At 39.5% G+C, this 18,002-nt stretch overlaps 1 protein-coding gene across 1 annotated transcript in view; it reads left to right on the plus strand.

Moving 5' to 3' along the window:
• LOC137194092 (neurocan core protein-like) overlaps positions 1 to 18,002 on the plus strand; it is a 46,293-nt gene that overhangs the window by 10,090 nt on the left and 18,201 nt on the right. Inside the window, exons 2-11 of the mRNA XM_067605636.1 lie at positions 2,370 to 2,449; positions 6,869 to 7,072; positions 7,445 to 7,627; positions 8,184 to 8,358; positions 12,120 to 12,247; positions 12,924 to 13,208; positions 14,501 to 14,644; positions 14,734 to 14,835; positions 14,931 to 15,097; positions 15,178 to 15,340. Of these exons, the coding sequence (XP_067461737.1) occupies positions 2,377 to 2,449; positions 6,869 to 7,072; positions 7,445 to 7,627; positions 8,184 to 8,358; positions 12,120 to 12,247; positions 12,924 to 13,208; positions 14,501 to 14,644; positions 14,734 to 14,835; positions 14,931 to 15,097; positions 15,178 to 15,340 (1,624 nt within the window). The 5' untranslated portion in view covers positions 2,370 to 2,376. The remainder of the gene's footprint in view (positions 1 to 2,369; positions 2,450 to 6,868; positions 7,073 to 7,444; positions 7,628 to 8,183; positions 8,359 to 12,119; positions 12,248 to 12,923; positions 13,209 to 14,500; positions 14,645 to 14,733; positions 14,836 to 14,930; positions 15,098 to 15,177; positions 15,341 to 18,002) is intronic.

Raw genomic sequence — 18,002 nt, forward strand, 5'->3', positions numbered from 1 at the left:
TGGTGTTGCATAATCTTCTTTCTAAGCATCAGGGATGCTGTTGGCATGAATGGCTGTTACCTTGGTGAATGTGAAGAGGCCGTTTGCTTCCTTGGGTAAATTATTTACTTTATGTAAACGAGATCTAGACAGTCCAAATATGTTGGATTAATTTCTCTTACAAACAATTTTGAATCTTTCAAATTTAATTCTACATAACTTACTAGCAAAGTCTTTGTAGTTAAGAGGACAGAAAGAAGACATTTTTTGTCCAAAAGTAAATGAATAAAGTTGAAAGTTATTTGTTTTAATACCCCCTTTAATTTCAAAGCTGTTTTTTCTTCAAACAACATATTCTCTTTATCTCCATTTCATACCAGTGCGGGGCAATAAAGCTCCATCTCTCCGTTGAGCTGAGACGCTTCGGCCCTGAGCCAAATCCTCTGGCAAAGTCTGCAGCTCTTTTCTGATGTGTGGTAGGATTTCCTCTTTGTTGTGCGGTAGGGATGCACCAGAATCATTTTTTCACTGCAGAACACTAAAAATTAATCCAGTGCTTTAGTTGAGTATTTGGGTGTTGTAAGATTCATTCGACTATATCCTATTAAATTTATCACTCCATGTGTGGTATAACATCAAATTAGATGGCTTATTTCATCTAGTTAGGAGACCAGTACTGGATGCCATTATCAGCAAAGTAGTGATGTGGGCAGCTGTAGCTCAGGTGGCAACGCCAGTCGACCATTAATCGTTGGGGCGGTGGTTTCGATGTTGAAGTGTTCTTAAACAAGACGCTCAACCCCAAATTGTTCCCAGTGTCACTGTGGACAAAAGCGTCTGCCAAATGAATGCAATGTATCCAACAGTGCATCCTACCATCCCAAGAGTGGATGGGTTCGAAGGTCACCTTGTCTCATTGCAGTGCCAATAGTTTATAGCCCCTCTCTCTCTCTCTGTCTCTCTCTCTCTCACACACACACACAGTCTGCCATAGCTACTATAGCTCACTGTCTGGAAAGCACTGAATACAAGCCTCAGTGAACTATGTCTGGGTCCTGCAGTATTATTTATTTATTATGACATTATCACACCAATAAATAAATTGAACATTTGATTCATTATCAGTCCATGTCTGTGATACTGCACACATGCAACTAAATCACCTCACTTGTCTTAAATTGACTTTTTAATGATTCGTGTTTGACGCCATTTTGGGGCATTTGATGTATTTTTTATGGGTGTGGTCCGTGTTGAGCCGGCTATAATTGGGAGACTGTCACAGTGCAGGAAAGTCACTGCAACATCAAGAGACAAAAAAAAATCTTTTTGTGTCACATTGTTTTCACCCTCCTGCTTTCTCACCTGAGGTGGCCTCACAGATGTTGATAAACTCACCTTTAGTGAAACAATTGCTGTCATAGTCGAGAGCCCATTAAAGGACAGGTTCACAATTTTTTAAAGGCCTAAAACAATAGTCAGGTGCTCAAATGAGAATTGAAACATGTTTTTCTTGCACTTTCAATGTCAATGATTGGGGATAAAATCTACAGTCTTCCTTCCATACAAAAATGTACTTGAAAAATTATGAGCCTATATCCTTTAAGATGAGTGACACATATTGGGATGACACGACCAATAGAGTTACACTTCATATTGCAGTATCATTTCTATCAGCTGAAGATCCCATAACTTCAAAATTTAAATTTTAAGAGTCTTGTTTTTATGTTGATGCGTTGGTTTGAGTCTAATTGGCTTTGAAAAGGTTTCATAAACCAAACAGCTGTGAAGTTTTTTTCCAGGCACACGCATGAGCAAGTAGTCATCTGTTCAAACATGAAAAAACTTCAAACATGAAAATTACCAAGTGAAAAAATAATACTGAAAAATACTGATGAAAAAATACCAAACAAGCGATGAAACTGTAACTTTAAAGCTGGTAAGCGCCAACTCAGGGCAATACTTAGTGTTAGTTACTTGAAGGAGTTTATTTGATAGTTTTAGTATAAACTTACAGCATGTAGTGATAAAAACAGATACTGTATAGTTTGTCTTTAAGGGAAGAGTATGGCTGTGAATGTTTAGGGTGCCAACACTGAACATGCAAATATTTACCATTTACCATTTTACCATTTATATGAATATGGATGATAAAATGATGATATTATGCTTGCATTGGGGAAGATGGAGACACAATTGACAGCTCATAAAATAAGATTAGATTCACGTTATTGTCTAAAAGGACATCTTGTGTGTCTTGGAGAAACTATCAGTGTGTCAAACATAAAACATTTGAAAACAACTTTCCATGTTCTACTAAATTTATTCTAAAGTTAACTTTGCCTTGCTGCCTCTTCTTAGTATTGACTGTGTATTCTCCTATGTCTCTTCAGGTCCAGGATGGTGCTCCCTCTGTGTGAAGCTGGGCGGCAGATCATCTTGGCTCTAACACTGCTGCTCTATTTTGGCTCAGGTGAGTTCTCTGTCTCCTCCACCTCCACTCTTTGTTTCCTGTTGACCTCAACTGCTTCGTCTCCCGGTGCTGCAGAAAGTAATCAGCAGTATCTGATCTAAAGAAACAGCAGTCAGGAGTCACAGAACATGTCCACAGATTTCAGGGAAGCAAGAGAAAGAAGAGCATGAGAGGAATAGACAGAGGATTGATTCATGGAAGGAAAGAATGAAATAAGAGCAGTGCAGCTGGATCAGGATACACACACAGTTGACATTGGCAGAGAAAAAAATCAGTTCCCACATTAATTTTTCCATAGACATGAATCCATAAGACAGGTGTGTACTAATTTGAGTGTTGTGAGAGCTGACATGCTGAGGATGTTTGCAGACATGCTCAGTGGGATTGAGCTGGAACGCTTCCAAACCCATTTATGCAAGTTTAGTCTACCATCTGTTCAACTATGCATAAAATTCACAATTATGGAGCAAAAAGACAAAACATCTCAGAGCCGCAGGTCTCTGGTGAATGATATTGCAGGTCTGAGGTCCCACATGCAGCTCGCTGACTGCCCACAGTACAGATAAGTTCCTTTGCTTAATTACTTTTCCTGCAGTTGGCATGCATGATGGTAGCTGGTCAGCCTGGATTTTCATTAAAATGAGAAATTGCATCACTCATTTACAAAATTAAAACATTAACGTACCAGGCATTACACTCTGACAGCGGAAAGTTATTACTCTGCACTCAATCATGCTTTTGTCAGTTTTTTTCAAACGAGGATACAAATGTAAACATTTTGAGTGAAGAACGAGAGCAAGTAGTGAAATCCTACTTCTATAGTTTGTTTCATGGTTTGCTGACGTAGCCTCTTACGTCAACAAACTACCAACAGCTTCCAGGAGCTAGCCATCAGAACAGAGTGGCCTCCTCAGGAGGGGGGCTTTAAGAGACAGGAGCTAAAACAGCCTGTGTCAGACAGAGGCTGAACCGAGGGGCCGCGTAAAGGGTCGGTATAAGTTAAATAAGGAGTTTTTTTAACTGTAAATCATGCAAAGATATTCCAGTAGAGCCCCAGATTAAACATATAGACCTGTAAATGTGCATAATATGTCACCTTTAAGCTGCTATAAAAACTAAAACATTTATATTTTGGATTAGCTATTTCATTTCTGACTCTGTAATTTCAAAGTTCATCAACACAAATTGCCCTCTAGCAGTCAACAAAGTACAAAAACATACCAAACTGGGAAATGTGAACACTGGAGTTTGATGTGCTGCAGTAGTTGTGTTGTGATGACAGACAGCTGGAAACGAGTGCACCAGGTTAATGGTAACTACTACATACTGTATGTATATAACTTATCAGTAATGTCCTGTGGTTCACAACATAGTCAGGCTACTAGTAAACACAAATGTCGTTTAAAACCACTATGTGTTGAATATAAATATTTCTGACCATAATGACTCTAACAGTGACAGACTTAAGGAGATGAGTTTGCTCAGTTGTCATCTTGTGACCAAAGTATGGAATAACAGTCGTATGATAACAGGTGGAACAATATTATTATTTCACATGAGAATGAAATTTGTCCTTTGTCTCTGCTTTTTGACAACTTTACAACTAAGTTATCTCCATGACAACTCAGCAAACTCCATCTGCCGTGAAAGCCCATGAGATGCAGTTGTAAGCTTCAGAAAAAGCTAGTAAGTGGGCCTTAACTAGTGTTTCTAGGGTCAAGAATTAGCTTTCATGGTCAACATTTTAGACTTAGAGACTGTAGCCATATCTAGCAGCTCTTTGAGGCTGCACTTGTGTACACGTGTTAGCTAAATGCTAACACATTTTAGTTTAGTGCTAACAACTACAGCTAAGGCTGGTAGGTATGTCATTAGTTTTTGATCATAAAACAAAGTAGACTACTGGACAAATAAAAATTTGACCTGATGATGGATCTAGATGAAAAGTTAAATAATTGCCAAAGTTATCATAACATCCTGAGGGGGACAGTCTGGTCTGACTGCCCATTATTCTGAAACCCCGATTGTTCGCAAAACTTCCAATTGGACCGAAAGCCCATTAGTCCGACGGCCTCTTATTCCAAAAACAAAAGCCCACTATGATAGCACACTGCTCCGAAGGCCCGTTGCTCTGAAAATACACACTCTCACTGGAGCTTTTTGCCCTTAATATCTTAGTGTATTTTGACATGCAAATAAAAAGATACCATTTACAAAATGCTTGCTTTTTAGTGCAGGCACAACAGAGGCAGCCTTAATTGGAACACCTAAACATAAATAATGGCATTGTCCCCCCCCCCATTACCCCTCACCCTGCCGATTCAGCACCATGTTACTGAACTCCGGAGTGTGTATTTTCAGAGCAATGGTCCTTTGGAGCGATGGGTGTTTGTTTTCGGGATAACGGGCCGTCAGACTAATGGGCTTTCAGTCCAATGGGACATTTTTCAAACTTCTTGGGTTTCAGAATAATGGGTCTTCGGATCGATGGCCAGTCTTCAGGGGGACATGAATATGTATCCAATAGTTGTTGAGACATTTCAATCAAATGTGAATCTTATGGCTCTGGTGCAAAAGTCAGTAGGATTCATCCTCCAGGGACGATGAATGTCTGCACAAAATGTCATTGCAACCTATGAAATAGTTGTTGAAATGTTTCAGAGCCATACCACTAGGATAGCTAAAAATATCGATCGTTGAGTCCCTCCTTTCAGTCTAACTGTATTCCGAACAGCTCAGTAGACTCTGGAGGAGGACTGACAAGAATAAGAGATGGTGTCTGCTAATGACAGCAAGTGTCCTTTCAAGTCACTTCCAGCACTCTGTTCTTCTTTTCAGGCTGTTTTGCTTTTGTCCCATCTGTCACCACCATGCTTCTGGGTACACTTGTCATCCAAAGTCCCTCAGTTTCCACCATTCAGTTTCTTAGACTCCTTTTCTTCGTCTTTTTAACTCCCTTCCCTTCTCTCCCTTCATCAGACTTCCTCTCTCATTCCTGCTCTCGGTCTTGTTCTGGCTCACATGTTTTCTTCCCTGGTATTTGTGATTGTGTGATTACATCTGATTTGGGGGGTAGGCAGCGGGGACATTCAGCACAGAGAGATGCTCTCAGGGGGATTCAGCGTGTGAACGCCGTCCAATCTAAATGCAGATGGAAATATATTTCGGGGATTCAATTCCACCGTTTGTATTATTCCAAATAGGGCTTTGTTTTTTGTTTTTTTTATACAGGTTGTCATGTTTCGCTCACATTCGTTTTCTACAAATTGGTGTGTTTGATTCACAGTTAAAATATGAATGGAGAGAAAAATAAAACAAATGCAAAAATTCCTCAGCACTGATTTAAGCTTATTAAAGGTTTGTAACTGAGTCTTCTGCCTTTTTCTTGGGTTGATTTCAGAGACTGTCGCACCTTACAGGCCATGTTACTCATGATTTTGTGAGCAGAAACTGACAGATTATGAACTTTATAATTAATATTAATTAATACTGAGGATGTAATAGTTTGCTTTTGATTGCTGTTTTTCAAAAGTAAATAAAAGTTTACTAAAAAAACGTAACTCAAGGACCTTTAGCTGTTTTAGGAGATTTTTGACCATTCAACCGTATCTGACAATCTTCATTATCTGGTTGAATATGCTCAGTTATCACTACAGTATGTAAATTTTAGGGAAATTAACTTGCATGGTTAGGAGAAGTCTTTTATGTATGAGAAAAATAAAATGTCCATCTTAAGATAAATAGAATAAAATAGTGGACACTTGGTATGTTGCTGTCCATAGAGGATGAAGCATGAAGTGGTAGGGGATGGTTGGTTAGAAGATCTTCACAGGTGATCCTGTTGTCATGGTTACATTGAGCCTGTGTGGCAACCAGACAGAATGAATTGCTGATATCAATCTGCAGAACCTTGAAACTAACCACTTTGTACAGGGACCTTTCCTTTACATTGATACTTCTTTTGAATGAAATTTCTTTAAATTAATTAGGTTGAGTGACAATCGGAGTCATTTGTGTGTGTGTGTGTGTGTGTGTGTGTGTGTGTTTGCCGAGATGATTAAACAAGTTTCTTGCCCTTGTGTGGTAATCTGCATGTGAAATTGCTAATGAATCCCTGAGGTCTTGTTATCAGGCACCTTGGTGAGGAGCTAGAGCCGACCTTTTTTATATATGCTGCTTATTGAAGAATACGACATTTACCCTAATCAATGAGGAGACTGATCCGTGTCTGTCAAACAGTATTTATCTGCTGAACCTGCAGATCAAAGTAGACAACTGAAGTACGTGTGGTGAATCATCATTAGAGGAAATTATTTACTGCATTTCTTCTTTGTTTTCCTACCATGTAAGCAAATTTCCCCCCGACATATTTAATTGCCTTATCCAATTATGCTTTGTTCTCTTGTTTGTTCTCTCCAGGTGCAGCCTCCTCCATAGTGAACATGCGTAGGATCACCCATTCGACAGTACAAGAAACGCTGGCAGGCACAGCCGTCCTCCCCTGTGTCTTCACCCTTCAGACCACCTCCTCCAGCCAGCCTCCCCACATCCTGTGGACTCGCATCAGGCTGCCAGCAGGAGGAAAGGACGCTCCTCTGGAGCAGATTGTGCTTTCTGCTAAAGGTAAAACAAAGACGTGGTTGTGTTGTTGAATAGGACCTGCATCTACATCACTCAGTCAGTTAACATTTAGGGCTTGGAGACTTAAAGCTGCACTAATCAATATTTATATTCGCAATGGATCAATTGTGTGTGTAAGGAGTCGCTCATAGTTATAAACCCACAGAGAATTATCACCTGACCACCTTTCAGCTCTTTTTTTTTTTTTTTTGGTTTTGCAGCTTGCAAGAATCTGACAGAAGATAATGTTTCAGGGCCTTTAACTCAATCTATCCATCTATTTAAGGACCTTTTAAAGTTTATTTTCTATTTCTAAAATCTACAGGACGTCAGTAGACATTTTGTGTTGAAGAAACCTCTTTTTCTGTGCCAAAGGTGATGTAATCAAGGTGAATAAGGCTTTCAGTGGCCGTGTCAGGCTGCCAGGATACACTGCCAATCCCCTGAATGCTACCATGGAGATCTCCAGTCTCCGTACCAACGACTCAGGCACTTACCACTGTCAGGTTGTCATGGGTAACGACTATGAGAGAGACACTGTGCCCCTGGTGGTCTCCGGTAAGTGCAGCAGCCACTGACGTAGATTTCATTGTGAGAAAAGTTTAGTGACACAAATCCCACCAAGGAAACATTTAAACTGAACAAAAAATTGTGCTGACAGTCTGAGTTGCATTGATTTGAATTGATTTTTTTGTTTTATTGCATTCCAGGCTTGTTGTGCTAATGTAGAATAGATAATGGCAGCTTTAAAACAGGAGCACTGCCAACTCCTTTCAGCATTTTTTTCACCATATCAATATCATAATGACTGACTTAATTAACGTACCTAACTGCTCACTGTGTTCGTGTTGTTTATGTTATCTAGTTTTCCACTTGAGTAATTGTGTAATTATTTTTTAATGAAGATGTTTGGACTAAATACCAAAGATTATTTTTGTGTGTCCATCTGTGAAATTTCAGCTGAAACTCACACTGTCTTAAATTGATCTGTTTGTTGGTACATATGTATTGATTATATCCCGCTGATATATATATATTTTTTTAACTCAGCTGTGTTTGTATATCTCTCAAATAAATAAAGAATAATAAAGACTTCCTCTGTCTGTATCTCTAGGTGTGGTGTTTCACTACCAGGCTCCCAGCGCCCGTTACGCCCTCTCATTTACAGACGCCCAGCGAGCCTGCCAGGAAAACTCGGCTCAGATTGCCACACCAGCCCAGCTGTGGGCAGCATATTATGACGGCTTCGCAAGCTGTGCAGCCGGCTGGTTGGATGATCAGACTGTGCGGTGAGGAGATGTTCAATTACTTCCTTTTGTTTTATTACAGCTTCGTAGAGTTGCTTGCTAGTTGCAGTGAGTCATGCTTTGGGTCTATAAAAGGTCAGAAAACACTGAAAAATGCCCATTATGCCTTCCCAGAAGCTATTTGTTTTTACGACCCACAGTTCAAAACCCAAACATCTCCTATTTACTATCTGAATTTTGGGCCTTTTTGCTTGAAAGAGACAATAATAATAATAAATTCTATTTATATAGCACTTTTCTTAACAAAGTTAAAAAAAGTGCCTTAGAGAAAAATTAACAAACAGAAAATTAAAATGAATAAAAAACACTGGGAGAAAGTTAAATGAAACTGTAAAATGGCTAGAGTGGAATGATAAAACACAGCAACATGTTAAATATTCATAAACACTTTTCTATTGGAGAATGTTTTAAGAAGAGAATCAATTAATCGACTAATTGTTTTAGCTCTACTTTGAGTTCTCTAAAATTAACACATTTGGTTTGTTTTGTGAACTGTTCAGCCTCTGTCTTCTTGAATCATCTGCTTTCCCAGTTGCAGTTTCTCTCATTTGCTTGAACACATTTGAGTTACATTTTCAAAACAATTCATAAAACACGCCTAAACTGAAAGCACCGGCCAAAATGACGAGTTTTGTTTGCAAAATGCTCTAACACTCACAAAACATTAAAAACATGCAACAAAAGCAGATATTTACATCAAACAACACAACCTGTGGTCAAATTAATATTTTCTTTTAATCAGTCATCACTTAATGGAGGACAAAATACAAAATCCAGCTATCAATATGAACTGGTTCAACCTTACATTATAGTATGTGCCACAAATGGCAAGCAAGCATCTCACAGCATAAACTGTATTCTTTTCTCCAAAGATGATTTTACTAGAGCTAACGAAGCCTGCTGAACTTTGCACCTGCACTTTTTACACTTTTTTGAGATGTCCTGTTGAAAACTGTCAAAAAAAAGAGACATTTTTTCAAGAAAGTTTTCTTCATTCTTTTTATTCTTGTGTGCAGATCTTTCCATGCTCATGAACTGTTGTTGAGACATAAGACCTACAGAAAGCACCCAGACTAGACAGATTTGGACATTCATTACGGTACAGCTTTTGTACTGCATTCTTTTTTCACCAAAGAACCAATAAAGAATTTCACCCAAACTCAGAAATACTCAGAAACAAAATTCTTTCTTGTACTGCATCAGATTTTTCCATGTCATTCTTATTGCCACACTTTTCAAACTCAGAAATGCTGAATACTGTAAATAAAAATAAACATAAAAGCTCCCAAAGGAAACTTGCGGATGGAAATGTCCAAAAAAAATAAATAAACAAAGAGTTGAAACACTCAGAACTTCACATTTAGTCCATTTGTTCCTGATGATTAGGTCATAGGTTGGATGTTTTCCCTTGTAATGCACCGAGGGAAAAACCCCCTTGTATGGCATATCCATCCCTGGCAGTCCTCTGCACCCCATTGCCAGGCAACCAAGCATTCATTGCCTCCAAGAGGGACATCTGGTCATATGGCCGGTGACCTTCCATCTCCAAGCAGAGAAGAATTCTTCAATTTGTTTCAGAAAAACAGAATATACAGGGAGGAATTGCATCATCATACAGGGCTGTGTTGCAAACCAATCATTCATAAGGCAAGAGCGGTGGAAGCCACCATGTCTCCAAATGATGACATCCAGAGTCATGCCAGGCCTCAACAGACCTCTCTCTTTGGGTGGAACCGGTCTTTCATTCACTGCATCAAGACATGTGATGAGGCGTTCTGTATTGTTCCAGAGAACAAAAGGGACTGGAGCACACTGATTAATTCACAGCCTTTAATTGTGCGAAGAGACTAATGTCTCGATACAACTGTGTCTTCATCAGAGTCAGAGTGGACAAAGACATGAGGCAAACAACATATGTAATCAACCTAGACCAGGTGTGCAGTTGTCATTGGATAATTGGCTGAACAGGGTTTCATTATCTATTGGATAATGAATCCAAGGGTTGGAGTTGCCATAGTCAGTGTCCAAGTGCCACACCTCTAACACCATGTCAGAAACAAAAGAGTATAAGCCTCTCTTAAAATAGATAAGAAATACAACAAATCCAAGTACAAATATCCGTCAAGTGTGACAAATTAGAGGAAACATGACATATTTAGTTCTTCATTATTGTATGGGCCGATAGTTGGTATGTGGCAAAGGACACCATCATTGGAGATGGCAGCACACATGCTGATATTGGCGCCCCTCTGACCTGGCACTGTAACAGTGGCAATCTGCCCAGTGATGTTCCTCCCACATCTCCTCCCTTTATAGAGGTTAAAGCTGGCTTCATCCACATAAATTAATATGTGATGTGCCCCTTCAGCTTTAAGCTCCATTAATCTCTAAGAAAAAAGCAAAATTCATAAAGCAAATTATTCCAGTTGCATGCAACTGTATGGTATCACAAGGCATTACATTAACAAATCCTTGCCTTCACATACTGGAGTCTTGCCTCCTTCACAGTGTCAGGGTGTCTGTACAGCTGCTTCGGTCTGTCATGGTTTCGTGTAAGAACTCGATCAATAGTAGCCAAACTCACACTGTTGATATTTCTAAATGCTCTCTGATCTGCAATTACTGCTGCCTGGATTTCACGCAGTCTGATCGTATTGTTTGCCACGACCATATCTACAATGGCAATGGCCTCCTGCTCAGCATAAATACATAATACATACGTAAATGGGAGTGATGAAACAGCTGAATTACTGGAGATACAGTTTGTTCTGCCAACATTGCAATACAGTAAAGCTGAAATACACAGTGGTGTACAGTAACATGGTGACTTAGCTATTCTCATTCTGAAAAAGTCTAACAATAGATGCCACAGTGCTCCAACTCAGAATAGGCTGGACCCTTTGTTCTGCCTCTCTAAAGGACAAGACATGATTGATGACATGATCAATAATTGTTGCCCCAATTTCATTTGAAACTTGAGCTCTATTTTCTCCTCTTGCTGCGGCTCCTCCACCATGCATGCAAACTCCTCTTCCTCGGGCCCTTCTGCCACAGCCTCTTACTCTTCTTACATGCCTTTGGCCTCTTTGATCAATACTTGAAAACAGCAACGCAGAGGAAGCGTCTTTTATAGATGGATAAGGACTGATGGCTGATTGAAGAGTTGTGCAAAGGAGTTTCACAGAGATGCATTAGAGATTCATAATTATGAAAGTAATTTCTATCAGCTGTGAACAGATGTTTTCCTTTGTTTAACACAGTTAATCTGATAGAGATCTGTGTTAATTGTTTTGAAAAAGGGTGCAGAATGAACCAATGACCGATGAAAAAATGTTAAATTTGCAAGAGAAGATTTCTGCTGCGCCAAGAAGGTGGTGATGAAGATCAAGGGGATCCCAGTTGAATTAAGCATCTTAGCAATCAAGAAAAACTGTAATATTCAATTCTTCTGTTTTGTCACCTCATCTGGTTCAGTATCACATTAGTCTGTTTACCGCTGTTGTTGTTTCTTTGCTGTTAATTGCATTTTAATTTATTCTAATCCTCTGCCCTTTAAAAGAGAATGGGAATAGAAATGTGCTCTTAGCTGATGTATAAAGTCTAAATAAAAATAAACACTTTGGCGTGCAAGCTGAAATAATGTTCGCACAGCAGAATTTCCACAAGACATTTATTATTTCCAATGACTAATAAAAAGAGGTTCATTCCCATTTATGACTCCCACATGGTTGTTGTCTCCACAGCTATTCTGTCCAGCTGCCAGAGCTTGGTTGCTATGGATACAAGGAGTACTCTGCCGGAGTGAGGAATTATGGGAAGAGGGACCCAAAAGAGCTGTTTGATGTGTACTGTTTTGCAAAAGAACTGGATGGTACACACACACGCATACACACACACATCAAAACCTGTCATCAGCTTTTTAGTTTAGCACTGATGTTCGCATGATATTCTGCCACAGTAAAGGTACACCTGGCTATATTCAATCTTTTCTAATTGTCAACAAAACCCATGAAAAGACTAAAAGCAGCAATAAATTGATCTACCAAAATGGATTGACTGTGTAGCTGTAGCCTGATTTAGCACTAATCAATATTTTATACTGACAGTGGATCAAATGACTACTTGTAAGTGAAAAGAGTCGTGATGAATCCTCAGCGCCCTTCGTGCCATAGACCTCCATTGTTTAAAAACTATTAAAAACACATGAATGAGCCACACTGCACTGGCTGACATGTTCCTTTATTACTATAAACAGACACTGCGGTTTATTTTTAGTCTATCACCTTCCTGCTGCTGTAAATACTTCACTGAACCTGCAGCTAAGAATAGACTCCAATAAATGCACAGTGCCCAGCTGTTTTAGGAAATTACTGACCCTTTTTTATGAAACTATATATCCGTGACCTGTTTTTAGAGATTTAGAGCTTCAAGAGGAAATTTGATAGAATATTGCCAGCACCAATACCACTGAACAGTATTATGTGTATTTAACAGAGGTTTGTACTCAATAAAGGCATCAAGTTCCCTCTCATGTCTCCCTCCTCCAGGTGAGGTGTTTCACTCCGCGGTCCCTGGCAGGCTGTCACTGTCCTCAGCCTCAGACCGCTGTGTGTCCCTCGGGGGCCAGTTGGCCACTGTGGGGCAGCTTTATCTGGCCTGGAGGGCCGGCCTGGACAGCTGCGCCCCAGGCTGGCTGTCTGATGGCAGCGTCCGCTACCCAGTCAGCTGGCCTCGACCAGATTGTGGAGGGAGCCACCCGGGAGTCCGCACTGTCACACCCAACACCACAACTGACAACAACACAGCAGTCTATGATGCGTACTGCTACAGAGGTAATGGAGATAATGCTAACATCAGCATACTAACCTGTTGACAATGACAATACGAACATGCTGATATTTGGCAGGTATAATTTACAATTATCACCATCCTAGTTTAGCATGTTAGTATGATAAGAGTTGCTAATTAGCACAAGGCACAAAGTGCAGCTGAGGCTGATGGGAATGTCATTAGTTTTGCAGATATTTGGTCATAAATCAAAATATTGGACAAATTTTGACCTGGTGAAAACATTAGATGAAAAAGTGATCACAAAAGCTGCCCATTGATCTGAAGGGCCATTATTCCAAATCCCAATAGTTTGAAAAATGTCCCATTGGACCGAAAGACCATTAGTCCGACGGCCCATTGTCCTGAAAACAAAGGCCCATTGCTTCGAAGGCCCATTTCTCCAAAAATACACATTCTGCGGTTGTTGGAGTTTAGTGATTTTTGGTCCAATGGGAAGTTTTTTGAACTATTGGGATTTTGGAATAATGGCTTGTCGGACCAATGGCATGGCACAACACCAAACTAATACAATTCATCTTGAGGGGGACATTGAATGTGACTACAAAATCTCATGGCTATAAATCCAATAGTTGACATTTCACTAAAAACTTCCTCCACCACCTCCTGGTGGTGCTACATAAACTCAGTGGATAATCAAAGTCATAAAAAGTCAAGTTGTTGAAATATTTCAGCCAGAACCAGAGATACGGACAGATCCCCCAACATTGTTATCCCTAATGCTGCTGCCATGGCTACTGTAGAAATACAGAGTAAACTTGTTATTGATGGACTACACAACACTAAACATGAATAGTGAGAGTGAATCTCAATAAAACTTTCATATGAATATCATCTGTAGATCAAAAATGTCCACAAAACTGATGAATACCTGAATATTAACAGCCATCTCACTCCTAACAGAAGTGCTGATGTTGCTCCGGAGGCCTTGAAATCTATTGATGTAGTAACACAATAAATGGCATTGTCACTGTTGTAGCTATGGCAACAGTGATTTCGCATCCACATTATCTATCCCACTGTCAAGTAACTGTGAAACTGCTGGACTGACAGAAGCAGTGGGAGAGAGAGAGACAGAGGCAGAAAAGAAAGGACAGGATGTCTCAGAGTTCAATATCTCATTGCTCCTCTTTCAGTTCACAATTTTTACTGCTTTTTGCTGACTAATATTGGCCAACAATTGCAAAGTTAAGACATGGTAAACCTTTGAGACACACTGGATGAAATCCTGCTGTGGTTTCCATGTGAACACTAATCTCTTCAACTTGTTTCCCAGGTAAAGTGAAGAATACAGGCTCCATCTCTCAGATCTACAGTTCCCTGTGGAAGCCCTGGAGCTACCTCACAGGCTCGACTCATGCCGTCTCTGCAGGGACAGACAATCCCGACCCGACTACACAGCAAACCACTACTGCCAGAGGTTTTACATTTGTCTTTGCAGATCAGTAACCAGCTGATTAATCAGTGAATCAACTGTCCAGTCAGTAAACAAATATGTTTTTTGCACAGACATTCACGCAGGATCCTCAGATGGTGGTGATGCTTTACCATCCAACTGGACAGGACTGGTTGACCTGGAAGAGGAGGCCTCCCTTCATAACGCTGATGCTTGTAAGGCTGATTGATTATATTGATTCTTGCAAGAAAGATTGTTTGCATTGATGTCCAAACAATGTGGATAATCATTCACATGTTTGTGTCCTCAGCGTCAGACCTCTGGTCCTTAGGGTCCTCAGAGGCTTCAAATTCATATGTGACCCTCCAGCTAATCCCAGGACAGAGCTCATTAGACTGGGGAGAGCCATTGGAGCCTGGCCCTGACTCCGAGGAGTTTCTCCTGCCCCCAGTCCACCCCACTCCTGCTGAGAAGAAGGTTGGTCTGGTTTTAAGCCTTTATTAGGAGGTTTAAGATACTGAAACAGCATCACTAAATCAGCTAAGTTGTTATTTCAGACGATCTCAAAAATCGTCAAGTCCATGTGGAAGCCTTGGAGCTACCTGGTGGGGACTGATAATGAGGAGGGGACCCGGGCGCCAGGTGGACAGGTGGGAGAAGAGGAGACGCCCACGAAAAAGACTGATGAAGGGTCAAACGGGTCCAGTACAACATCACCAGGTGCGTGTGTTGGTGCAGGTTCTAATCTGTGAACCAAACAGCTGGTATTTACTCACTGACAGCACTGATGTGTGAATGCATTTCTGAAAAGAGAATAACAGGTTGAAGGTTTTTATTTGTCATGGACATATTAAATAGCACATAATGGCAGTGAAATGCTTTCTGTTGTTACCTTTATACAAGGTAATAATATCAAAAGGACTGAACTAATAAAACTTCATACAAAATAAATAATAAAAGAATGAACAAAAGGACACAAACAAAAACAAGAAAAAATGAAAACATACTGTATCTGTGTCCACAATCCACATTATATACTAATACTATGAATTATATAATTGTCATTGTGTCATTGTATACTCTTTTGCAGTTTATATATATACACATTTTTTATATTCCGTTTTGTACAACCAGGACATGACAGAGGATGTGTCAGAAGGATATTAAACTACTGCCAAAACAAAATATTTAAAGTCAACATTGAATGAACAAGGTTTAATTTTTCTAGCTGTGAGTAAGTTTTCCATTTCCTTCAAATAAAGCTAATTTAGTATGTAGACTGACATCTTTCTATACACTTAAATTTGTACGCTTTTACAGAATACAGAGCATATTGAAATTAGCACAGTATGTAGTATAAAACTGGGACACAACCACGGGATTTGAGTTATAGAGCATCTGAGAAGTTTTGATGGCAGCATATGTTTGTGAGCATGTACCGTATTGTGAGCAGATTTCTGTTGAGGCTGTAATTTGCTCAGGTCTGTGATGTTTTGGGAAACATCAGTTGAGCAGGAAAAACAGGATGTTAATTACAGTACAAACAAGCCTCTGAAACAAAGTTTATTAGAGAAACAGAGGAGGGAGGTAGTGAGGGGAAAGAGTGGCAGAACAGAGACCATTGGTTTAAAATGGATTTGGTAGGAGAGCATCCAGCAGAGAGCCAGTATACTCTTTACTCTGCAGGAACAACAAAAATGAGCTTGAAGTCTGGAGACAAATAAAGCCACGCTGACCTTTTTCTGTAGCACAAACTGTCTCTCTTGTAGAGCCACTAACGAGCTGTGATTGACAACAGGTGTGACAGCTGAGGAGTTCCAGCTGCAAGCAGTTGCTAGTAGGACCCGAACAGCCAAAAAATATATGTTCTTTTAACTTAAGACTTGACTGTGACCTAGATGGAAAATGTTACAAGGTCATGTAATATAATTATTTATTAATGAAAAATATAAAGGACATATACACAGTATTATAAATGACATAATTACAAATGAGCAGCCACAAATCTGCAATGTAAATTCAGATGCTAACACAAACAACTTGTGACAAAAATTATATTTATCTGTTCAGATTCTGTTTAGCATTCATGTTCGCGTTTCATTAATTGCAGGAATTTGGTCTATAGGTGTTTAACAATATATAAAAGAGGGAAGGTTTTTAACACTTGAGAGTTGATAGAAAATTAGTTTTAAAAGTCTCTTTTGTCATTAAAGAGAGCTCCAGGTGTCGTTGAGAATGCAGCCACTATTGATGTGATCGGTTAAATTTGTTTCTTTGTTATGACATCAAAATATCTACTGTGACAAAATGTTATTGCTGGAGCAAGGATTTGGGTGGTATAATTTCTTCCTATTTCTAAACAATGGTTCTGTTATTCCTAAACTAAAGGAGAGAAGAAAGCAAGCAGTGAAGATCCTCTTGTTAGCATTTTGAGAATTCAACCAGCTGTGATCATGGCTGCCAGTTGACTCATTCAGGGACTTTTCTTACCAAAAAGACACTCTCAGAGACACTCTTGAATCACTGGTTGTATAGTTGGTTAATGTTCGATCCTTGCAGAGCAATCATGCCTACAAATGTCTCTCTTGAACTGGCTACCCATTATTAACAATCAGGCTACAATCTGGGTCAAGAACATCTGGTTTCCTCCAAACATATACGCAGGCAGATGATGGAAAAAAGAGCAATATCCAATTCACCAACCTGTATTCCTCTTCCCCGTGTCTCAGGGGTCCAGCAGGTTTGCACAGTTTTTCAGGTCTTTATTTGTTGGCCTTGGATGAAAGTGGTTTCCAAATGGCAGCCATCTCCTTTCAGTGTTTGTTGAAACTGTGTTACAGAGTTGTTGATTCAATTCTGAAGCAATTTGTAAGGGTTTAGTTTCATTCTGCTTGTCCTGACTGTGTTTGTGTGTGTGTTTGTCTCAGTGTCCAGACTGTTTCTTTAGACCTTCACCAAGGTGTTCTGGTTTTTTCCAGCTAATAATGGCTGTTTTAAATTTGAAAATGACATGACTACCTTTTAAATTTTATTATTAATATCAGTTACTACCTTTTTTCATTGGCTAACATTTTCTCTGTGTTTACTAGTTATTGTCATAAGATTTGAAAATGTATTTTAGCAACATGAAATAGTATCACAATATTGAGACTAATGACTGCAGCTCTGTTTGGTCTCTTTGCGACTTTGTAAGTTGCCTCAGGTCATATAAGATGTTTACAAATTGTGTGTTGCATGTCAGCTAAATTATTTGGTCGTACTGTACTTTGACAATATAGCACTATATCCATTTAAGTTTATGTTTAGTTACCTTGAATAACGGACTTTGGTTGATATGAAGCATCCATATTTGTTTGGGTTTTCATGCAATCCTGTGTTAAAT

The sequence above is a fragment of the Thunnus thynnus genome, chromosome 12, assembly GCF_963924715.1.
Source record: "Thunnus thynnus chromosome 12, fThuThy2.1, whole genome shotgun sequence".
NCBI classification, from domain to species: Eukaryota; Metazoa; Chordata; class Actinopteri; order Scombriformes; family Scombridae; genus Thunnus; species Thunnus thynnus.